The sequence below is a fragment of the Bombina bombina genome, chromosome 7 (assembly GCF_027579735.1).
Source record: "Bombina bombina isolate aBomBom1 chromosome 7, aBomBom1.pri, whole genome shotgun sequence".
NCBI lineage: Eukaryota > Metazoa > Chordata > Amphibia > Anura > Bombinatoridae > Bombina > Bombina bombina.
Genome location: NC_069505.1, coordinates 391,506,223 through 391,533,074, shown reverse-complemented (window position 1 = coordinate 391,533,074; position 26,852 = coordinate 391,506,223). Strand labels below are relative to the sequence as shown.

Genomic DNA, 26,852 nt, shown 5'->3' with positions numbered 1-26,852 from the left:
GCTAGAAGGGACCCGAGTACCTTTGTGAAAATCCTTGGAGCAGTGGCTAACCCGAATGGGAGGGCCACAAACTGGTAATGCTTGTCCAGAAAAGCGAACCTTAGGAACTGATGATGTTCTTTGTGGATAGGAATATGTAGGTACGCATCCTTTAGATCCACGGTAGTCATAAATTGACTTTCCTGGATAGTGGGTAGAATCGTTCGAATGGTTTCCATCTTGAACGATGGTACCCTGAGAAATTTGTTTAGGATCTTCAAATCCAAAATTGGTCTGAAAGTTCTCTCTTTTTTGGGAACTACGAACAGATTGGAATAAAATCCCATTCCTTGTTCCTTTATTGGAACTGGGTGTATCACTCCCATCTTTAACAGGTCTTCTATACAATGTAAGAACGCCTGTCTCTTTATTTGGTTTGAGGATAAGTGAGACATGTGGATCCTTCCCCTTGGGGGTAGTTCCCTGAATTCCAGGAGATAACCCTGAGAAACTATTTCTAGCGCCCAGGGATCCTGAACATCTCTTGCCCAAGCCTGAGCAAAGAGAGAGAGTCTGCCCCCCACTAGATCCGGTCCCGGATCGGGGGCTACTCCTTCATGCTGTTTTGTTAGCAGCGGCAGGCTTCTTGGCCTGCTTACCCTTGTTCCAGCCTTGCATCGGTTTCCAGGCTGGTTTGGGTTGTGAGGCATTACCCTCTAGCTTAGAGGATTCAGAATTAGATGCCGGTCCGTTCCTGAAATTGCGAAAGGAACGAAAATTAGACTTATTTTTGGCCTTGAAAGGCCTATCTTGTGGAAGGGCGTGGCCCTTTCCCCCAGTGATGTCTGAAATAATCTATTTCAATTCTGGTCCAAATAGAGTTTTACCTTTGAAAGGGATGTTAAGCAATTTTGTCTTGGATGACACATCCGCTGACCAAGACTTTAGCCAAAGCGCTCTGCGCGCCACGATAGCAAACCCTGAATTTTTCGCCGCTAATCTAGCTAATTGCAAAGCGGCATCTAAAATAAAAGAGTTAGCCAACTTAAGTGCGTGAACTCTGTCCATAACCTCCTCATATGGAGTCTCTCTACTAAGCGAGTTTTCTAGTTCCTCGAACCAGAACCACGCTGCTGTAGTGACAGGAACAATGCACGAAATGGGTTGTAGAAGGTAACCTTGCTGTACAAAAATCTTTTTAAGCAAACCCTCCAATTTTTTATCCATAGGATCTTTGAAAGCACAACTATCTTCGATAGGAATAGTAGTGCGTTTGTTTAGAGTAGAAACTGCCCCCTCGACCTTAGGGACTGTCTGCCATAAGTCCTTTCTGGGGTCGACCATAGGAAATAATTTCTTAAACATAGGGGGGGAACAAAAGGTATGCCGGGCTTTTCCCACTCCTTATTTACTATGTCCGCCACCCGCTTGGGTATAGGAAAAGCATCGGGGTGCACCGGAACCTCTAGGAACTTGTCCATCTTGCATAATTTCTCTGGAATGACCAAGTTGTCACAATCATCCAGAGTAGATAACACCTCCTTAAGCAGTGCGCGGAGATGTTCTAATTTAAATTTAAATGTCACAACATCAGGTTCAGCTTGTTGAGAAATTTTTCCTGAATCTGAAATTTCTCCATCTGACAAAACCTCCCTCATGGCCCCTTCAGATTGGTGTGAGGGTATGACAGAACAATTATCATCAGCGCCCTCCTGCTCTTCAGTGTTTAAAACAGAGCAATCGCGCTTTCTCTGATAAGTAGGCATTTTGGATAAAATATTTGCTATGGAGTTATCCATTACAGCCGTTAATTGTTGCATGGTAATAAGCATTGGCTCACTAGATGTACTAGGGGCCTCCTGTGTGGGCAAAACTGGTGTAGACACAGTAGGAGATGATGTAGTATCATGTTTACTCCCCTCATCTGAGGAATCATCTTGGGCAATTTCATTATCTGTGGCAGTACTGTCCTTACTTTGTTTGGACGCTATGGCACAATTATCACATAAATTTAAATGGGGAGACACATTGGCTTTCATACATATAGAACATAGCTTATCCGAAGGCACAGACATGTTAAACAGGCTTAAACTTGTTAACAAAGCACAAAAAATGTTTTAAAACAAAACCGTTACTGTCTCTTTAAATTTTAAACAGAAAACACTTTATTACTGAATATGTGAAAAAGTATGAAGGAATTGTTCAAAAATTACCAAAATTTCACCAGTGTCTTAAAGCATTAAGAGTATTGCACATTTTAGAGCTTTAACCCTTAAAATAACGGAACCGGAGCCGTTTACAAATTTAACCCCTATACAGTCCCAGCTATAGCCTTTGCTGAGACCCAACCAAGCCCAGAGGGGAATACGATACCAATTGACGCCTTCTAGAAGCTTTTCCAGCAAATTTCAGATCCTCACACATGCATCTGCATGCCCTGCTCTCAAAAAACAACTGCGCAGTAATGGCGCGAAAATGAGGCTCAGTCTACAACTAGGAAGGCCCCCTGACTGGAAAAGGTGTCTAACATAGTGCCTGCCGTTTAATAAACGTTCCCCAAGTTTATAAATGCGAATTGTCAGCATAAATATGAATAAAATGCCCAAATAAAGCAATCGATTTAGCCCATAAAAATGTCTACCAGTTTTTTAGCCCATATTAAGCCCTTTATTCTGTTTGTTTGACTAAGAAAATGGCTTACCGGTCCCCATGAGGGGAAATGACAGCCTTCCAGCATTACATGGTCTTGTTAGAAATATGGCTAGTCATACCTTAAGCAGAAAAGTCTGCTAACTGTTTCCCCCAACTGAAGTTACTTCATCTCAACAGTCCTATGTGGAAACAGCAATCGATTTTAGTTACTGTCTGCTAAAATCATCTTCCTCTCACAAACAGGAATCTTCATCCTTTTCTGTTTCAGAGTAAATAGTACATACCAGCACTATTTTAAAATAACAAACACTTGATAGAAGAATAAAAACTACATTTAAACACCAAAAAACTCTTAACCATCTCCGTGGAGATGTTGCCTGTGCAACGGCAAAGAGAATGACTGGGGTGGGCGGAGCCTAGGAGGGACTATATGGCCAGCTTTGCTGGGACTCTTTGCCATTTCCTGTTGGGGAAGAGATATCCCACAAGTAAGGATGACGCCGTGGACCAGACACACCAATGTTGGAGAAATATATATATATATATATACACACACACACACACACACACACACACACACACACACACACACACACACATATATATATATATATATATATATATATATATATATACACACACACACATATATATATATATATATATATATATATATATATATACATATGTCTGTGTATGGATGCAAATGAATATATGTGTATGTGTGTGTACATACTGTATGCAGGCATATATACAACACGCATACACACACATATTTACAAACACATAAACATACATATACATATATACATACAAATCCACACACATACATATATATATATATATATATATATAAATATATACATATATATACAAATATAGAATATATACATATATATATATATATATATATATATACTGTGTATATATATATATATATATATATATACACATATATACAGTATATATATATTCTCTTCCCAGTCCAGCACTTCGTCATACACCATATCAAGTTAATACACTGTTAACACTTTTTATTTTAAAATAATTAAATAGCTGAAATACCTGTATTTCTTCACTCAGAAGAAAATATTATTTGTATTTAAGTATGTATATATAATGACATTTTCATCTCTAATTGAAGAACAAAGGTATTACTGCACCTTTTACTTTAGCGCACTTTGGTTAGCACACCTTTTGGGTTAGCTGACTGCTAACCCAAAGTGATAGTCAGAACAGAGTTTTTTGCACACCCCATAGAAGTCAATGGGGCCGATTTATCAAACGCCAAATGGCCCCTGATGACCCTGTTTCCACGCGAGTCTTTAGGCTCGCCGGAAACCGCAGTTATAAAGCAGTGGTCTTAAGACTGCTGCTCCATAACTGGTCTGCTGCCTCTAAGGCTGAGGTCTGCAATCTGCCCAATCCAATACGATTGGGTTAATTGACACCCCTTACTAGCGGCCAATTGGCCGTGAATCTGCAGGGGGCAGCATTGCACAAGCAGTTCACCAGAACTGCTTGTGCAATGTTAAATGCCGACAACGTATGCTGTCGGCATTTAGCGATGTCTGTTAGACATGATACACTACAGCGTATCATGTCAGACAGACAATGATAAGTCGGCCACTATAAAGTGAGGGAGTTAGCCCAGTCGCACTATTGACCTCAAGATGATAGTGTGCCCAAAGCTTTTGATTGAGCACTACCATTTTACTTTCAACTTGTTATGAGTGCATGAATATGAGCTCTATCGATTTAACTTTAGTGGTGTCAGCACCCAATAGCACTAATATTTTTGTGCCCCACTTGTAGTCTAGGCCAAAATCTGCTAACAGTTTCCCTACAAATCAATCTGCTTCAATCAGCTCACCAAATCCCTCTGCTTTCAGGTTTAAAAGACTATAAAAATGATACTCTTTCAATAAAACAGTAATGTAGCTGCTTTCCTGCACTTTGTATAAAAACTTATACTAAACAAATATTTATTAGTCATCATAAATATTAGTTCTCATAATGCAGTAATATTGCTAAAAAGAATAAGTCATGAACTTATTAAATCAAAACATACATGGCTAGATTACAAGTGAGGCACAAACGGTTTTTCGATAGCGCAATCGCCTTTACACAAGTAATTTTCATTGCGCTGATATGACAAAACACATCAAAAATACATTACAAAGTACATTTACACTCATAATAAAAATTATTCACAAAATTGCACACAAAAAAAGTTATAAAGGCTCAAAGATATGAGATCTCGGGTGTTTGTGGCTTTAACATATAGATACATACATATACATGCTTAAATACAGTAATACTGAAAGGACACAGGGGCCGAATTATTAAGATGCGAATGCAGCCATTTCCGCAAGAGTCTTCAGGCTCACTGGAAACAAAAGAAGCAGTGGTTTTAAGACCTCTACTCCTTAACTCATCCGTCACTGTATCTGACACCCCATGCTAGCGGTCGATTGGCCGCAAATCTGCAAGGGGCGGCATTGCACAAGCATTTCGCAGTGATAAATGCTGACAGCATATGCTGTCTGCATTTATCGATGTGGTTTGGACAGGATCCGCTGTAGCCAATCATGTCCGCCTGCACATTGTTAAATCGGCCTCACAGCCTGAAGTAATATAAAATACAATGTACAAAGTGTAAATGTAACAAAACTCATATCAAGATAAACAAACCAATATTTTCAAGTAGCTTTTTTAACCATTAATAAAGTGACTGTTTTTAAAAAAATATATATTTTGAATGTAAACCCTTTGCAATATATAATATTCTGGGGACAATTACATTTTGGATGAAACTTTAACAGGAGCAGCATTATCTTTACTTTTGGCAGCTAATGAGCAGATAAACTCTAAAAGGTACATCATCCCCTTTCTTAAAAGCAAGTTGGAATGCTCTAAATACAAGGGGGATGATCCCAATCTATAGGTGGTTTGCTCCCAAAATGGTGTTTAGCTTTACGGATGGTTTAGGATTCATGGAATAAAATTCCAAAAGAGGTGGCAAACACAAGGACTGTAAAATATTTTAAAAATGGCTTGGAAATGCATAAGGCTAACCTAAGAAAACAGTGACATGTAATATGTGTAGATGTGATGGGACATGCATAAGGCTAACCTAAGAAAACAGTAACATGTAATATGTGTAGACTTGATGGGACATGCATAAGGCTAACCTAAGAAAACAGTGACATGTAATATGTGTAGACTTGATGGGACATGCATAAGGCTATATTAAGGAAACAGTAACATGTAATATGTGTAGACTTGATGAGAAATACATAAGGCTATCCTAAGGAAACAGTAACATGTAATATGTGTAATCTTGATGAGAAATACATAAGGCTATCCTAAGGAAACAGTAGCATGTAATATGTGTAGACTTGATGGGACATGCATAAGGCTATCCTAAGGAAACAGTAACATGTAATATGTGTAGACTTGATGGGACATGCATAAGGCTATACTAAGGAAACAGTAATATGTAATATCTGTAGACTTGATGGGACATGCATAAGGCTATCCTAAGGAAACAGTAATATGTAATATCTGTAGACTTGATGGGACATGCATAAGGCTATACTAAGGAAACAGTAATATGTAATATCTGTAGACTTGATGGGACATACATACGGCTATCACAATAGTCAAATAGTGATGCTGGAAGTGTGCTAAAAAATAACCTTTGGTGCAAAAATAGTGTCCAATGTAGGTGATTAGTGTTCTGTTCAAAATAATACGCTAAAGTCTGAAAATAAATTCTTCATAAAAATTTCTTCACAAAAATTCACAACATAGGTACAAAATATATCCAAAAATAAATCCACTGTGATTCTCCTAAAAATGTGTGTCCAATTAGTGTTGGTGTGGTAACAATGGTTAAAAAATGGTGAAAAAATAATTAGTGAAAAAAGTAAATTAAAAAATATGGAAATAGTTGATTGTGTCCAATAAAAAAATTAGGTGTAAAGTAAAAAATGTCCCTTGGAAATTGTAATACCAGCCTGGATAGGCAAATATGGTGGAAGGAAGGTGCACAATGAGAAAAAATTCCGGTTACTGCAAAAATATGAAAAAACAAATATAAGAAGCAAAAACCTGTGAAAAGAAAGGGAAATGCAATGTGTAGAAAATTCACAATATATTCCTCCAATTGAAATAAGGCTTACCAGTGCTGTCTACGCGTTTCGGCCTTCTCTAGGCCTTTATCAAGACTGGTGTGTGCTACATACTGATGGCCTTATATAGTGTTTGTGTGATTACAAACGGAAGTGCTTTGGATTAGGTACTTCCGGTTTGGCGACTTTTTATATATATATTCGAATAGTGAATAAAGTGAGTTATAAAGCCTATTTTTCTAAAAATTTGTTAGGTAGAATTGTGATTTGTTATTTGGAGGGTTTGTTTTAGGTCCGATACGTTTCTATATGTCCTCCGTATCTTTGTGACATCACTTCCGGGAAGGGATTTCTTACACGGGCTTAAGTGATATAAGTTATTATGTATTAACTTTAGTCAGTTGTTTTTGTCATTTATATATTTTTGACTGGCTTATAATCTATAGCCACATTTTTAAATGTGGAGTTGTATCAGATTTTTTCAATATTTTTTGCCCGTTTTTCCCGTATCCTGATTGGTCGTGACGTCAGAGTTTCGGGCGAATCAATGACAGGCTAGAGCGCAATGTGAATAGCCCTTAGAGTAATATCCTCGAGTTAATCTATGGAGTATATCAATCCTAATGTCCCTTATAAATAATTTATCCCTAGAGTATTAAAACACTACGGGACAAATATTATTCTGTATGTGTATCAGAGGGATTTGATGTACGGACTGGACCTGGCTGTGAATAGCACAGGAATTGGTATCCTCAAATTGATCTATTGAGTATATCAATCACGATGTGCCTGATAAATGATGTACTAAATATGTCCCTGGAACACTAAAGCCCTGCTGGAGAGGTTTAGTGTACGAAATCAAATTTGGGATCAGAAAGAGCTGGTTTGTAAATAATGTCCTAAATGTTTCCAACCATGGTTTTTTAATGTCCTAAATGTTTCCAGCCGAGGTTGGAGTGCAAAATACTATAAAGTATATATATTCCTGTAATTGTTTCAACAACGTGTATTAAATAAATCCAAAACGAGAGTAGGAGCTATTTTATCTATATGAGATGATATATATTTTTTATATATATTTATATCAATTGCTATTCTTCCTCTTATATGTATTATTAAATGACATGTGTTAGCAATATGATACGGTAATATTGTAAATCATCATATCTTGATGGTAATTTTTCTTCTTGAAGAGGATGTATATTTAGAAGTTTAGAAATACTTTGTATTATATTCCTTGGTTTGTATGTTGTGTCCTTTAATTTGTATCCCAGTGTAGTATCATATATTTCTATTGTTTCTGCACAATACTATATGTGACTCAACTATAAATCATATAAAAAAAAGAGGGGGATGAATCGTAATAAATCTCAAAAATAGTTTTAATTTTGGGATGTTCAAATTGTCATATATTGAGTGTGTTTGTCAGTAATGACATACTCATACATATCCTTATCTGAGATAATATTATCCCAGACTAAACTAGAATAAACGATATATACTTATAGACCAGATTTTAGTAGTATTATAAACAGCTTAAAGGGAAATAGTCCTTAAAGAGCTGTTATTTAGGGGATATGATCCTGTATGTTTGTATTCATAAGTTGTCAGAGATATGTAAATTAATTGATTTACTAAATACCAATGTGTTGGCCTAGTAAGAGTGAATGCTTAGGTATCAGATTATTTCAGTACTAATAGCCTATTGTCAGGGACTTAAGATGGAATAAATAGCCAGGAGGAGGTCTATTGTTTAATGTATGGCTTTATGGCCTTAAAAGAAAATAGTTGGAATGTATCTCCCTATGCATGGAGAGCTTGGTTAGAGTTAAGTAAAATATTAGTTCAGTAGAACTTGTTACTAGTTTGTTTCTTATATTATTGGTCTGGTTTAGATAATTCTTAGACTTCTGTAGAAAGGAGTGATAATGACTCCTTAATTTATATTCTATATGAAGACCAGTGCCTTGGAGAAGGAGATTTAGGAGTAAAGTTATGTCAAATTATACTGAACTTAAACGTTTTGAATAAACAGGTTTTATTAGTTTCTTTTTTTGGGGGGGAGTTGTAACAACTTCTCTGCTGTTTGATCATAAAGGCTTATCTACTTTTTTCTGTATGAGGAACATTACCTCAATGATAGAGAGTCGGAATTGAGGACACGTACCTAGAGGAGAGAGGATTACTAATGGAGATGCATAAAGTATTAGGTCATATTGAATAAGTGGGAAAGGTCTTCCTTATTATTTAGCCCTTTAGGGTGCAGGCAGTCCAAGTTGAAGATCCACTTTGATTCGGCGGTGAGCAATTTCTTTGTGTAGTTGCCGCCTCTCCAGTCTTTTTGGACTTTCTGTATGCCCATGAATGTTAAGTCTTTTATGTTTCCCTTATGTTTGGTTGTGAAATGTCTGTATAGGGCGGTATCCACATTTAGTTATTCAATGAGTCGTAGGTGTTCACGTATCCTTTCTTTCAGGGTTCTTGACGTCTGGCCCACATATTGTAGACCGCATGAACATTGTAACATGTAGATCACTCCACTGTCTTTACATCTAATCACTCCACTCTACATTATGTGGGCCAGACGTCAAGAACCCTGAAAGAAAGGATACGTGAACACCTACGACTCATTGAAAAACTAAATGTGGATACCGCCCTATACAGACATTTCACAACCAAACATAAGGGAAACATAAAAGACTTAACATTCATGGGCATACAGAAAGTCCAAAAAGACTGGAGAGGCGGCAACTGCACAAAGAAATTGCAAAGTGGATCTTCAACTTGGACTGCCTGCACCCTAAAGGGCTAAATAATAAGGAAGACCTTTCCCACTTATTCAATATGACCTAATACTTTATGCATCTCCATTAGTAATCCTCTCTCCTCTAGGTACGTGTCCTCAATTCCGACTCTCTATCATTGAGGTAATGATCCTCATACAGAAAAAAGTAGATAAGCCTTTATGATCAAACAGCAGAGAAGTTGTTACAACTCCCCCCCAAAAAAAGAAACTAATAAAACCTGTTTATTCAAAACGTTTAAGTTCAGTATAATTTGACATAACTTTACTCCTAAATCTCCTTCTCCAAGGCACTGGTCTTCATATAGAATATAAATTAAGGAGTCATTATCACTCCTTTCTACAGAAGTCTAAGAATTATCTAAACCAGACCAATAATATAAGAAACAAACTAGTAACAAGTTCTACTGAACTAATATTTTACTTAACTCTAACCAAGCTCTCCATGCATAGGGAGATACATTCCAACTATTTTCTTTTAAGGCCATAAAGCCATACATTAAACAATAGACCTCCTCCTAGCTATTTATTCCATCTTAAGTCCCTGAAAATAGGCTATTAGTACTGAAATAATCTGATACCTAAGCATTCACTCTTACTAGGCCAACACATTGGTATTTAGTAAATCAATTAATTTACATATCTCTGACAACTTACGAATACAAACATACAGGATCATATCCCCTAAATAACAGCTCTTTAAGGACTATTTCCCTTTAAGCTGTTTATAATACTACTAAAATCTGGTCTATAAGTATATATCGTTTATTCTAGTTTAGTCTGGGATAATATTATCTCAGATAAGGATATGTATGAGTATGTCATTACTGACAAACACACTCAATATATGACAATTTGAACATCCCAAAATTAAAACTATTTTTGAGATTTATTACGATTCATCCCCCTCTTTTTTCTATATGATTTATAGTTGAGTCACATATAGTATTGTGCAGAAACAATAGAAATATATGATACTACACTGGGATACAAATTAAAGGACACAACATACAAACCAAGGAATATAATACAAAGTATTTCTAAACTTCTAAATATACATCCTCTTCAAGAAGAAAAATTACCATCAAGATATGATGATTTACAATATTACCGTATCATATTGCTAACACATGTCATTTAATAATACATATAAGAGGAAGAATAGCAATTGATATAAATATATATAAAAAATATATATCATCTCATATAGATAAAATAGCTCCTACCCTCGTTTTGGATTTATTTAATACACGTTGTTGAAACAATTACAGGAATATATATACTTTATAGTATGTTGCACTCCAACCTCGGCTGGAAACATTTAGGACATTAAAAAACCATGGCTGGAAACATTTAGGACATTATTTACAAACCAGCTCTTTCTGATCCCAAATTTGATTTTGTACACTAAACCTCTCCAGCAGGGCTTTAGTGTTCCAGGGACATATTTAGTACATCATTTATCAGGCACATCGTGATTGATATACTCAATAGATCAATTTGAGGATACCAATTCCTGTGCTATTCACAGCCCGGTCCAGTCCGTACATCAAATCCCTCTGATACACATACAGAATAATATTTGTCCCGTAGTGTTTTAATACTCTAGGGATAAATTATTTATAAGGGACATTAGGATTGATATACTCCATAGATTAACTCGAGGATATTACTCTAAGGGCTATTCACATTGCGCTCTAGCCTGTCATTGATTCGCCTGAAACTCTGACGTCACGACCAATCAGGATACGGGAAAAACGGGCAAAAAATATTGAAAAAATCTGATACAACTCCACATTTAAAAATGTGGCTATAGATTATAAGCCAGTCAAAAATATATAAATGACAAAAACAACTGACTAAAGTTAATACATAATAACTTATATCACTTAAGCCCGTGTGTAAGAAATCCCTTCCCGGAAGTGATGTCACAAAGATACGGATGACATATAGAAACGTATCGGACCTAAAACAAACCCTCCAAATAACAAATCACAATTCTACCTAACAAATTTTTAGAAAAATAGGCTTTATAACTCACTTTATTCACTATTCGAATATATATATAAAAAGTCGCCAAACCGGAAGTAGCTAATCCAAAGCACTTCCGGTTGTAATCACACAAACACTATATAAGGCCATCAGTATGTAGCACACACCAGTCTTGATAAAGGCCTAGAGAAGGCCGAAACGCGTAGACAGCACTGGTAAGCCTTATTTCAATTGGAGGAATATATTGTGAATTTTCTACACATTGCATTTCCCTTTATTTTCACAGGTTTTTGCTTCTTATATTTGTTTTTTCATATTTTTGCAGTAACCGGAATTTTTTCTCATTGTGCACCTTCCTTCCACCATATTTGCCTATCCAGGCTGGTATTACAATTTCCAAGGGACATTTTTTACTTTACACCTAATTTTTTATTGGACACAATCAACTATTTCCATATTTTTTAATTTACTTTTTTCACTAATTATTTTTTAACCATTGTTACCACACCAACAATAATTGGACACACATTTTTAGGAGAATCACAGTGGATTTATTTTTGGATATATTTTGTACCTATGTTGTGAATTTTTGTGAAGAAATTTTTATGAAGAATTTATTTTCAGACTTTAGCGTATTATTTTGAACAGAACACTAATCACCTACATTGGACACTATTTTTGCACCAAAGGTTATTTTTTAGCACACTTCCAGCATCACTATTTGACTATTGTTGTAACTCAGAATTTCACTGTGTAAAGTGCTACAGTGCAGAATTTTATTTCTTTTATTAGTGTTTATAATCAGCGTGGATCCATGCCATTTTTTAACATTGTATATTAACTTTGTATTTTTAACATTGTATTCCCACATTGTATTTTTATATTGTAATTTAATTTTAACATCCTGTACTCTTGTTGTAATAAATTCTTTTAAACCTTAGCCTCCCAGTTTGGCACCTAGGAATACCTTTCCCACTGTCATTGCCTCTAGGTGATAGCTAGGTATCAACCCTCCTAGGCTTATAAGGTTCAGTGGGCGCTGGGATTATCCTCATATTATATATATATACATACGGCTATCCAAAGGAAACAGTAACATGTAATATGTGTAGACTTGATGGGACATGCATAAGGCTAACCTAAGAAAACAGTGACATGTAATATGTGTAGACTTGATGGGACATGCATAAGGCTATATTAAGGAAACAGTAACATGTAATATGTGTAGACTTGATGAGAAATACATAAGGCTATCCTAAGGAAACAGTAGCATGTAATATGTGTAGACTTGATGAGAAATACATAAGGCTATCCTAAGGAAACAGTAGCATGTAATATCTGTAGACTTGATGGGACATGCATAAGGCTATCCTAAGGAAACAGTAACATGTAATATGTGTAGACTTGATGGGACATGCATAAGGCTATAATAAGGAAACAGTAAAATGTAATATGTGTAGACTTGATGAGAAATACATAAGGCTATCCTAAGGAAACAGTAACATGTAATATGCATAGACTTGATGGGACATGCATAAGGCTATCCTAAGGAAACAGTAACATATAATATGTGTAGACTTGATGGGACATGCATAAGGTTATACTAAGGAAACAGTAACATGTAATATGTGTAGACTTTATGGGACATGCATAAGGCTATCCTAAGGAAACAGTAACATGTAATATGTGTAGACTTGATGGGACATGCATAAGGCTGTCCTAAGGAAACAGTAACATGTAATATGTGTAGACTTGATGGGGCATGCATAAGGCTATCCTAAGGAAACAGTAACATGTAATATGTGTAGACTTGATGGAACATGCATAAGGCTATCCTAAGGAAACAGTAACATGTAATATGTGTAGACTTGATGGGACATGCATAAGGTTATTATAAAGAAACAATAATATGTAATATGTGTAGACTTGATGGGACATACATAAGGTTATCCTAAGAAAATAGTAACATGTAATATGTGTAGACCTGATGGGACATGCATAAGGTTATCCTAAGGAAACAGTAACATGTAATATGTGTAGACTTGATGGGACATGCATAAGGCTATCCTAAGGAAACAGTAACATGTAATATGTGTAGACTTGATGGGACATGCATAAGGCTATCCTAAGGAAACAGTAACATGTAATATCTGTAGACTTGATGGGACATGCATAAGGCTATCCTAAGGAAACAGTAACATGTAATATGTGTAGACTTGATGGGACATGCATAAGGCTATCCTAAGAAAACAGTAACATGTAATATGTACAAACTTGATGGGACATGCATAAGGCTATCCTAAGAAAACAGTAACATGTAATATGTACAAAATTGATGGGACATGCATAAGGCTATCCTAAGGAAACAGTAACATGTAATATGTGTAGACTTGATGGGACATGCATAAGGCTATCCTAAGGAAACAGTAACATGTAATATCTGTAGACTTGATGGGACATACATAAGGCTATCCTAAGGAAACAGTAACATGTAATATGTGTAGACTTGATGGGACATGCATAAGGCTATCCTAAGGAAACAGTAACATGTAATATCTGTAGACTTGATGGGACATGCATAAGGCTATCCTAAGGAAACAGTAACATGTAATATGTGTAGACTTGATGGGACATGCATAAGGCTATCCTAAGAAACAGTAACATGTAATATGTGTAGACTTGATGGGACATGCATAAGGCTAGCCTAAGTAATCAGTAACATGTAATATGTGTAGACTTGATGGGACATGCATAAGGCTATCCTAAGAAAACAGTAACATGTAATATGTGTAGACTTGATGGGACATGCATAAGGCTATCCTAAGGAAACAGTAACATGTAATATGTGTAGACTTGGTGGGACATGCATAAGGCTATCCTAAGGAAACAATAACATGTAATATGTGTAGACTTGATAGGACATGCATAAGGCTATCCTAAGTAAACAGTAACATGTAATATGTGTAGACCTGATGGGACATGCATAAGGCTATCCTAAAGAAACAGTAACATGTAATATGTGTAGACTTGATGGGACATGCATAAGGCTAACCTAAGGAAACAGTAACATGTAATATGTGTAGACCTGATGGGACATGCATAAGGCTATACTAAGGAAACAGAAACATGTAATATGTATAGACTTGATGGGACATGAATAAGGCTAACCTAAAGAAACAGTAACATGTAATATGTATAAACTTGATGGGACATGCATAAGGCTATATTAAGGAAACAGTAACATGTAATATGTGTAGACTTGATGAGAAATACATAAGGCTATCCTAAGGAAACAGTAGCATGTAATATGTGTAGACTTGATGAGAAATACATAAGGCTATCCTAAGGAAACAGTAGCATGTAATATCTGTAGACTTGATGGGACATGCATAAGGCTATCCTAAGGAAACAGTAACATGTAATATGTGTAGACTTGATGGGACATGCATAAGGCTATAATAAGGAAACAGTAAAATGTAATATGTGTAGACTTGATGAGAAATACATAAGGCTATCCTAAGGAAACAGTAACATGTAATATGCATAGACTTGATGGGACATGCATAAGGCTATCCTAAGGAAACAGTAACATATAATATGTGTAGACTTGATGGGACATGCATAAGGTTATACTAAGGAAACAGTAACATGTAATATGTGTAGACTTTATGGGACATGCATAAGGCTATCCTAAGGAAACAGTAACATGTAATATGTGTAGACTTGATGGGACATGCATAAGGCTGTCCTAAGGAAACAGTAACATGTAATATGTGTAGACTTGATGGGGCATGCATAAGGCTATCCTAAGGAAACAGTAACATGTAATATGTGTAGACTTGATGGAACATGCATAAGGCTATCCTAAGGAAACAGTAACATGTAATATGTGTAGACTTGATGGGACATGCATAAGGTTATTATAAAGAAACAATAATATGTAATATGTGTAGACTTGATGGGACATACATAAGGTTATCCTAAGAAAATAGTAACATGTAATATGTGTAGACCTGATGGGACATGCATAAGGTTATCCTAAGGAAACAGTAACATGTAATATGTGTAGACTTGATGGGACATGCATAAGGCTATCCTAAGGAAACAGTAACATGTAATATGTGTAGACTTGATGGGACATGCATAAGGCTATCCTAAGGAAACAGTAACATGTAATATCTGTAGACTTGATGGGACATGCATAAGGCTATCCTAAGGAAACAGTAACATGTAATATGTGTAGACTTGATGGGACATGCATAAGGCTATCCTAAGAAAACAGTAACATGTAATATGTACAAACTTGATGGTACATGCATAACGCTATCCTAAGAAAACAGTAACATGTAATATGTACAAACTTGATGGGACATGCATAAGGCTATCCTAAGGAAACAGTAACATGTAATATGTGTAGACTTGATGGGACATGCATAAGGCTATCCTAAGGAAACAGTAACATGTAATATCTGTAGACTTGATGGGACATGCATAAGGCTATCCTAAGGAAACAGTAACATGTAATATGTGTAGACTTGATGGGACATGCATAAGGCTATCCTAAGGAAACAGTAACATGTAATATCTGTAGACTTGATGGGACATGCATAAGGCTATCCTAAGGAAACAGTAACATGTAATATGTGTAGACTTGATGGGACATGCATAAGGCTATCCTAAAGAAACAGTAACATGTAATATGTGTAGACTTGATGGGACATGCATAAGGCTAGCCTAAGTAATCAGTAACATGTAATATGTGTAGACTTGATGGGACATGCATAAGGCTATCCTAAGAAAACAGTAACATGTAATATGTGTAGACTTGATGGGACATGCATAAGGCTATCCTAAGGAAACAGTAACATGTATGTAATATGTGTAGACTTGGTGGGACATGCATAAGGCTATCCTAAGGAAACAATAACATGTAATATGTGTAGACTTGATAGGACATGCATAAGGCTATCCTAAGTAAACAGTAACATGTAATATGTGTAGACCTGATGGGACATGCATAAGGCTATCCTAAAGAAACAGTAACATGTAATATGTGTAGACTTGATGGGACATGCATAAGGCTAACCTAAGGAAACAGTAACATGTAATATGTGTAGACCTGATGGGACATGCATAAGGCTATACTAAGGAAACAGAAACATGTAATATGTATAGACTTGATGGGACATGAATAAGGCTATCCTAAAGAAACAGTAACATGTAATATGTATAAACTTGATGGGACATGCATAAGGCTATCCTAAGGAAACAGTAACATGTAATATGTGTAGACTTGATGGGACATGCATAAGGCTATCCTAAAAAAACAATAATATGTAATATGTGTAGACGTGATGGGACATGCATAAGGTTATCCTAAGAAAACAATAATATGTAATATGTGTAGACTTGATGGGACATGCATAAGGCTATCCTAAGGAAACAGTAGCATGTAATATGTGTAGACTTGATGGGACATGCATAAGGCTATCCTAAGGAAACAGTAACATGTAATATGTGTAGACTTGATGGGACATGCATAAGGTTATCCTAAGAAAACAGTAACATGTAATATGTGTAGATTTGATGGGACATGCATAAGGCTATCCTAAGGAAACAGTAACATGTAATATGTGTAGACTTGATGGGACATGCATAAGGTTATCCTAAGAAAACAGTAACATGTAATATGTGTAGACTTGATGGGACATGCATAAGGTTATCCTAAGAAAACAGTAACATGTAATATGTGTAGACTTGGTGGGACATGCATAAGGCTATCCTAAGGAAACAGTAACATGTAATATGTGTAGACATGATGGGACATGCATAAGGCTATCCTAAGGAAACTGTAACAAGTAATATGTGTAGACTTGGTGGGACATGCATAAGGCTATCCTTAGGAAACAGTAACATGTAATATGGGTAGACTTGATGGGACATGCATACGGCTAACCTAAGAAAACAGTAACATGTAAAATGTGTAGACTTGATGGGACATGCATAAGGCTATCCTAAGAAAACAGTAACATGTAATATGTGTAGACTTGATGGGACATGCATAAGGCTATCCTAAGGAAACAGTAACATGTAATATGTGTAGACTTGATGGGACATGCATAAGGCTATCCTAAGGAAACAGTAACATGTAATATGTGTAGACTTGGTGGGACATGCATAAGGCTATCCTAAGGAAACAATAACATGTAATATGTGTAGACTTGATAGGACATGCATAAGGCTATCCTAAGTAAACAGTAACATGTAATATGTGTAGACCTGATGGGACATGCATAAGGCTATCCTAAAGAAACAGTAACATGTAATATGTGTAGACTTGATGGGACATGCATAAGGCTAACCTAAGGAAACAGTAACATGTAATATGTGTAGACCTGATGGGACATGCATAAGGCTATACTAAGGAAACAGTAACATGTAATATGTATAGACTTGATGGGACATGCATAAGGCTATCCTAAGGAAACAGTAACATGTAATATGTATAAACTTGATGGGACATGCATAAGGCTATCCTAAGGAAACAGTAACATGTAATATGTGTAGACTTGATGGGACATGCATAAGGCTATCCTAAAAAAACAATAATATGTAATATGTGTAGACGTGATGGGACATTCATAAGGCTATCCTAAGAAAACAATAATATGTAATATGTGTAGACTTGATGGGACATGCATAAGGCTATCCTAAGGAAACAGTAGCATGTAATATGTGTAGACTTGATAGGACATGCATAAGGCTATCCTAAGGAAACAGTAACATGTAATATGTGTAGACTTGATGGGACATGCATAAGGTTATCCTAAGAAAACAGTAACATGTAATATGTGTAGACTTGATGGGACATGCATAAGGCTATCCTAAGGAAACAGTAACATGTAATATGTGTAGACTTGATGGGACATGCATAAGGTTATCCTAAGAAAACAGTAACATGTAATATGTGTAGACCTGATGGGACATGCATAAGGTTATCCTAAGGAAACAGTAACATGTAATATGTGTAGACTTGATGGGACATGCATAAGGCTATCCTAAGGAAACAGTAACATGTAATATGTGTAGACTTGATGGGACATGCATAAGGCTATCCTAAGGAAACAATAACATGTAATATCTGTAGACTTGATGGGACATGCATAAGGCTATCCTAAGGAAACAGTAACATGTAATATGTGTAGACTTGATGGGACATGCATAAGGCTATCCTAAGAAAACAGTAACATGTAATATGTACAGACTTGATGGGACAAGCATAAGGCTATCCTAAGGAAACAGTAACATGTAATATGTGTAGACTTGATGGGACATGCATAAGGCTATCCTAAAGAAACAGTAACATGTAATATGTGTAGACTTGATGGGACATGCATAAGGCTAGCCTAAGTAATCAGTAACATGTAATATGTGTAGACTTGATGGGACATGCATAAGGCTATCCTAAGGAAACAGTAACATGTATTATGTGTAGACTTGATGGGACATGCAAAAGGCTATCCTAAGGAAACAGTAACATGTAATATGTTTAGACTTGATGGGACATGCATAAGGCTATCCTTAGGAAACAGTAACATGTAATATGTGTAGACTTGATAGGACATGCATAAGGCTATCCTAAGTAAACAGTAACATGTAATATGTGTAGACCTGATGGGACATGCATAAGGCTATCCTAAAGAAACAGTAACATGTAATATGTGTAGACTTGATGGGACATGCATAAGGCTAACCTAAGGAAACAGTAACATGTAATATGTGTAGACCTGATGGGACATGCATAAGGCTATACTAAGGAAACAGTAACATGTAATATGTATAGACTTGATGGGACATGAATAAGGCTATCCTAAGGAAACAGTAACATGTAATATGTATAAACTTGATGGGACATGCATAAGGCTATCCTAAGGAAACAGTAACATGTAATATGTGTAGACTTGATGGGACATGCATAAGGCTATCCTAAAAAAACAATAATATGTAATATGTGTAGACGTGATGGGACATGCATAAGGCTATCCTAAGAAAACAATAATATGTAATATGTGTAGACTTGATGGGACATGCATAAGGCTATCATAAGGAAACAGTTGCATGTAATATGTGTAGACTTGAAGGGACATGCATAAGGCTATCCTAAGGAAACAGTAACATGTAATATGTGTAGACTTGATGGGACATGCATAAGGTTATCCTAAGAAAACAGTAACATGTAATATGTGTAGACTTGATGGGACATGCATAAGGCTATCCTAAGGAAACAGTAACATGTAATATGTGTAGACTTGATGGGACATGCATAAGGTTATCCTAAGAAAACAGTAACATGTAATATGTGTAGACTTGATGGGACATGCATAAGGTTATCCTAAGAAAACAGTAACATGTAAAATGTGTAGACTTGGTGGGACATGCATAAGGCTATCCTAAGGAAACAGTAACATGTAATATGTGTAGACTTGATGGGACATGCATAAGGCTATCCTAAGGAAACAGTAACATGTAATATGTGTAGACTTGGTGGGACATGCATAAGGCTATCCTTAGGAAACAGTAACATGTAATATGGGTAGACTTGATGGGACATGCATAAGGCTATCCTAAGAAAACAGTAACATTTAATATGGGTAGACTTGGTGGGACATGCATAAGGCTAACCTAAGAAAACAGTAACATGTAATACGTGTAGACTTGATGGGACATGCATAAGGCTATCCTAAGAAAACAGTAACATGTAATATGTGTAGACTTGATGGGACATGCATAAGGCTATCCTAAGGAAACAGTAACATGTAATATGTGTAGACTTGATGGGACATGCATAAGGCTATCCTAAGAAAACAGTAACATGTAATATGTGTAGACTTGGTGGGACATGCATAAGGCTATCCTAAGGAAACAATAACATGTAATATGTGTAGACTTGATAGGACATGCATAAGGCTATCCTAAGTAAACAGTAACATGTAATATGTGTAGACCTGATGGGACATGCATAAGGCTATCCTAAAGAAACAGTAACATGTAATATGTGTAGACTTGATGGGACATGCATAAGGCTAACCTAAGGAAACAGTAACATGTAATATGTGTAGACCTGATGGGACATGCATAAGGCTATACTAAGGAAACAGTAACATGTATTATGTATAGACTTGATGGGACATGCATAAGGCTATCCTAAGGAAACAGTAACATGTAATATGTATAAACCTGATGGGACATGCATAAGGCTATCCTAAGGAAACAGTAACATGTAATATGTGTAGACTTGATGGGACATGCATAAGGCTATCCTAAGGAAACAGTAACATGTAATATGTGTAGACTTGATGGGACATGCATAAGGTTATCCTAAGAAAACAGTAACATTTAATATGTGTAGACTTGATGGGACATGCATAAGGTTATCCTAAGAAAACAGTAACATGTAATATGTGTAGACTTGGTGGGACATGCATAAGGCTATCCTAAGGAAACAGTAACATGTAATATGTGTAGACTTGATGGGACATGCATAAGGCTATCCTAAGGAAACAGTAACATGTAATATGTGTAGACTTGGTGGGACATGCATAAGGCTATCCTTAGGAAACAGTAACATGTAATATGGGTAGACTTGATGGGACATGCATAAGGCTAACCTAAGAAAACAGTAACATGTAATATGTGTAGATTTGATGGGACATACATTAGGCTATCCTAAAGAAACAGTAACATGTAATATGTGTAGACTTGGTGGGACATGCATAAGGCTATCCTAAGGAAACAGTAGCAAGTAATATGTGTAGAGTTGATGGGACATGCATAAGACTATCCTCAGGAAACAGTAACATGTAATATGTGTAGATTTGATGGGACATGCATAAGGCTATCCTAAGGAAACAGTAACATGTAATATCTGTAGACTTGATGGGACATGCATATGGCTATCCTAAGGAAACAGTAACATGTAATATCTGTAGACTTGATGGGACATACATAAGACTATCCTAAGGAAACAGTAACATGTAATATGGGTAGACTTGGTGGGACATGCATAAGGCTATCCTAAGGAAACAGTAACATGTAATATGGGTAGACTTGGTGGGACATGCATAAGGCTATCCTAAAGAAACAGTAACATGTAATATGGGTAGGCTTTGTGTACGCTGTCGGCATTTAACATTGCACAAGCAGTTCTTGTGAACTGCTTGTTCAGTGCCGCTCCTGCAGATTTGCGGCCAATCGGCTGCTAGCAGGGCGTTTCAATCATCCTGATCGTATGCGATTGGGCGGATTGATGTCTGCTGCCTCAGAGGAGGCGTTCGATATTAAGGAGCAGAGGCCTTGAAGGCTCGCACAGAAACAGGTGCATTAGGCACCATTCGGGCAATAGTAAATCGGCCCCCATATATAATCATTTTGTTTGTCTATAATCTTGTCCCCCTTATTTTTTGTATGAAGATATCAGAAGATTAATGAGGCAAATAACAATTTTGTGCTATTTTCGGGAGGAAATGATTTGTGCTTGAGTGGTATAGACCTAGTTTCCATTGAGGAGGTCAATTGTGGAAACTGGTTATAAAAACATTTATCTCCATTAACGTCTTTGGAGATTTTTTATATTTTCTCCAGTTTTCCAAACTTTACCACCTCAATAAAAACTAGGCCATTATCGGCAAAATTATGTGATTGTGATCACACTGACAGTACCAGCTGATGTTTAGAAACCATAATCTGCTGAAAACAAGAGCAAAATTGTGATCAAGACCTAAAAAGGGATTAACACACACAATTAAAGTCTACTTCAGACCAGCAATGCATTACTGGTTGTTAGCTGAACACATCTCAACTGAGCAATAATATAGGGTGTGCTAACATATGCATGTTGAATAGCATGGGTGCCCTAAATCCCTCACACAACAGACTTCTTTGGGGTCACACAGTAAAGTTTATGTTGGATATTGCTCCAGCGCTAAGCTGATGGTGCACTAAGCAAATGAGTTCACAAGAAGTGGATTTCTTAATGTAGTTTTACACTATTAATAATAATAATGCTTTACTTACTTACTTCAGGTCTTAAAAGGCAGAAATTTGTTACAGCGGATTATGGACTTCACTTAAAGGGACATTAAACACTTTGAGATATTAATATAAATTGTTTAATTACATGTAGTAAAACAACTTTACAATATACTTTGATTATTTATTTTGTTCCCTTTTCCTGTAATTTAAATCTGAAGATTGTGGGCTTTCCAAATTCCTGTTAAAAGTGGAAGTGCAGACACAGCTATATTCCACACAGCCATTGGTTGTACACTCTAGTAAGCCATTTATAACTGTCTCTAATTGGCCATTGTAGAAAAAAAATAAGTTACAATATGGCTACTGCTTTATGGCCATTAAAATGTTACACTTATTTTATCAATATTTATACATCTAATATTGTTATAAAAAGTACTGCATTATTCTCAGGCTATTCTTTACTCTTATTAATAGTTATTTGAAATCAATAATGAAATACTCAAACACATTAAAGAATTTACTTTTGGCCCCTGATGCCACTAAATAAAAGTCCTATTCTCACCTGTCACATTCAGGAATGTACCACTACCATGTCCTGATATGATCTCAGTGTGCTGTACCACAACCTGACAGATATACATCCCAGTAAATGTGCTATCCACGCGGTGGAGCTGTAGATCTGCAGATCTTTTACCGACAAAATCGTTCTGACTTGCTCTGGAGACTCTTCCCTTGAAGTTAGGGTTGTTGTCAGATACCTCTGCCCCGTTTAACTCTTGTCTGTACCAAGTGAACCAGCCTATGCCTGTCATATCTGCATCACTGAGGGTGTAGTTACACAGTAATGTGACCGAGCTTCCCACTGTAGTAGTAACTTCAGGAACCTGCTGTACATAGATACTCCATGATTGTGACCCTGAAACAAATAAAACTATATAACTATATATCCTATAGTAAACTATGTTAAACTAAACAATGTATATAAAATCATGCCTGTGGAAGATCAGTAATTAATTATGTTACTTTCACCTAAGTTTTGCTAGAAAAAAGTGAGTTAAATCCATTTAAATAAATGTTGCAAGCTTGTTCACTGGCTGATAAAGACAATAGCCACAACAATATTGGTCAAAGAGACAAGTAAAAAAAAATTAAAAAAAAATGTTTTATTCAGGACAGGGGCACAGATTGACATATATATATATATATATATATATATATATATATATATATATATATATATATATATACACATATATATATATATATATATATATATATATATATATATATATATATATCATGGAGACCCATAGCATTTGCAAATGTGTGTGGCCCCGCAGCTCAGATCTCTAATTCCCCTCCCCCTGTATGCCTTGCCTCCTGTATGCCCCCCCCCCCCCATCCCAACCGTCAGTGTTACCTATATAAAGAATAACAGTATATATTACACCTCCTTATACCATAAACAATTCTTCAGGTTATTCATAGTACCTTCTCATACCCTCACCCCTGAAAGTGCATGGCCCCCCAAGTGCTGGGCACTGGGCGGGTGCCCCTCTCGTACTGCCCAAAAGGCAGGCCTGATATATATATATACACTGCCAAAGTTCAAAAGGTATATGCACTGTCACCACTGTCCTGCAACTGCCAGGGTGCTCTGTGGAAGTATAAGCAAAGTAGATAAATAGAAGCACTCACTGGACTTCAGAATACTGTGTACAAAAATATTTATTTGTGACGTTTCGGGAAGAAGGGACGCTTGAGGACCAGAAATGTCACAAATAAATATTTCTGTACACAGTATTCTGAAGTCCAGTGAGTGCTTCTATTTATCTACTTTGCTTATATATACACTGCAATATATTTTAACAGCCCTCTTTTTTTACATGAATGAGATAAAAAGATAAAATAAATAGCAAATAATAACTTACCCTGTAGAAATCCCACTAGAAACAGAAATCTCACATATGTCAATGCCATTGTGTTACTGCAAGTGAATTAGACCATAGATAATAGTGTCTTTGCAGCTTCCCCAGGAAATGGTTTTAGAAGCATTAATTTGCAGTACGTCTCCAATGACATAAAGGGGAAGAGAGAAAGCACAGGATGAAAAGTGGTAAAAAAGCAAGAACTGTATACTGAGCTTAAAAGGACGGTAAACTAAAATCTCACCTTTAGAGAACTGGCCCTTAGTAAATGCAAAAGGTTTAGCTGTGCTTATGGGAACTGTAGATGTAAATCAGATCCTGACTCTATACACTAAGGGGCCGAATTATCAATGTCTGGCGGACATGATCCGCTGAATGTAGACAGCATACGATTTTGGCATTCAGCATTGCACAACCAGTTCTAGTGAAGTGCTTGTGCAATCCCGCCCCCTGCAGATTCGCGGCCAATCAGCCGCTAGCAGGGGGTGTCAATCAACCCGATCGTATTCGATCGGGCGGATCAATGTCTGTATCCTCAGAGGCAGCGGACCAGTTAACTCTTGTTTACGGTGAGCCTGAAGGCTTGTGCGGCAACAAGGCGTGTTGGCCCCATTCGGGGCATAGTAAATTGGCCCCTAAGGGAGAGATTACAATTGGAGCACTAATTTATCACGCAATAAATATCCAGCCATTACAAGATGCTGGTTATTGCTACCGCAAGGTTGCCATAGCAATTAGAGCTCAGAAAATTAACCAGAGGTCAAATCTCTGGTAAATTTTCTAAATGTCCCCCAATTGCCCCCAAATATCAGTGTATTAAACTTTATTAAAATAATAAAAATATTAGTATCTTTATTTTTTAATAAAGTAACTACATTAAGCAGTTATAAGGGACGCATGTGGGGCGTTTGAAAACATTCGGCACTGAAAAGTGCCTTTAAACTGCGGTCTATGGGAACTGTGTGTTCCATGTAAATATATATGTATATGCTTATATAGATACATATATTTTTAAAATTGCTGCCCATCGATGTGTGACTTACCCCCTTCGCTGCACAAGTCCTCATGCCGTGTCTCAAGGCATGAAAGCAAGGCTCCCATTGGAGCCTATGGAAGCGTACTATCATAAGCGCAATGCGTCCATGCAATGTGAACACAAGGTCGTGTTTGCATTGCACCTAACTTGTAATACCAGCGCACATTTGCGTGCGCTAGTATTACAAAGTGGATCGCAAATATCGCTTTAGCAATCCACTTATAACCTGTGCCTAAAATGTTTGTTAAAGGGAAATGAAATTAAACCAAAACTTTTTTTCTTTCAAGACTCAGATAAAGCATGTCATTTTAAACAATTTCCCATTTACTTGTATTAAAAATGTTGCTTCATTCTATTGGTATCCTTTGTTGGAAAGCATACCTAGGTATGCTCAGGAGCAGTAGTTCATTGTCTGCTCCTTCAATAAAGGATACCAAGATACTAAAACAAATTTCATAATAGACGTATATTGGAAAGTTATTTAAAGTTCTATGCTCTATCTGAATCATGAAAGAAAAAAGTTTGGGTTTCGTGTCCCTTTAATAAAGAACATTTTAGCGTAAGGTGCAAAGTCTGGGTCTGATTTACATGTATAGTTTCCCTAAGCACAGCTAATCCTTTTGCATTTAATAAAGTGATGGCAAATTTTTGGGGCCGAATTATCATATGGCAGCGAATTATGTCCTTCAGACATAGCTGAATGCCGACAGCATACGCTGTCTGCATTTAACAATGCACAGGCAGTTCTGGTAAACTGCTTGTGCAATGCCACCCCCTGCAGATTTGCAGCCAATGGGCCGCTAGCGGGGGATGTCAATCATCCCGATCGATTTCGATTGGGCTGATTGCTGTCCGCCGCTCAGAGGCGGCAGACAAGTTAAGGAGCAGCGGTCTTAAGACCGCTGCTTCTTAACTCCTGTTTCCTGCGAGACTGAAGGCTCGTGCGGAAACAGGGGGATAAGGGGCCATTCGGCCTTTGATAATTCAGCCCCCTAGTGTTTTTGAAACGCTAGGACTTTCCAGTGCTATAATTAAAGGGGACTTTCAGTCATTAAGTATAAAAAACTTCATGCTAAAAGTACCTTTATTTGCCTTCGACTTTATGCCGAACTGACCCACGGCAAAACACTATTTCCTCAATGAGTTGATGTTTCCACCTCTAAGCCAATAGCGCACTAGCCATATGGCATAATGCCAAAGAGAATGAAGTAAATTGGAAAGTTGTTTAAAATTGTATGATCTATCTGAGTCATGAAAGAACAATTTTGATTTTTGTAACATATATAAAGTCTGAA

The 26,852-nt window shown here is 36.7% G+C and overlaps 1 protein-coding gene across 1 annotated transcript in view; it reads right to left on the bottom strand.

Moving 5' to 3' along the window:
- LOC128636392 (natural cytotoxicity triggering receptor 3) overlaps window positions 1-26,852 on the bottom strand; it is an 83,922-nt gene that overhangs the window by 50,618 nt on the left and 6,452 nt on the right. The window contains exon 2 of the mRNA XM_053689412.1: window positions 23,156-23,509. Within this exon, the coding sequence (XP_053545387.1) occupies window positions 23,156-23,509 (354 nt within the window). The remainder of the gene's footprint in view (window positions 1-23,155; window positions 23,510-26,852) is intronic.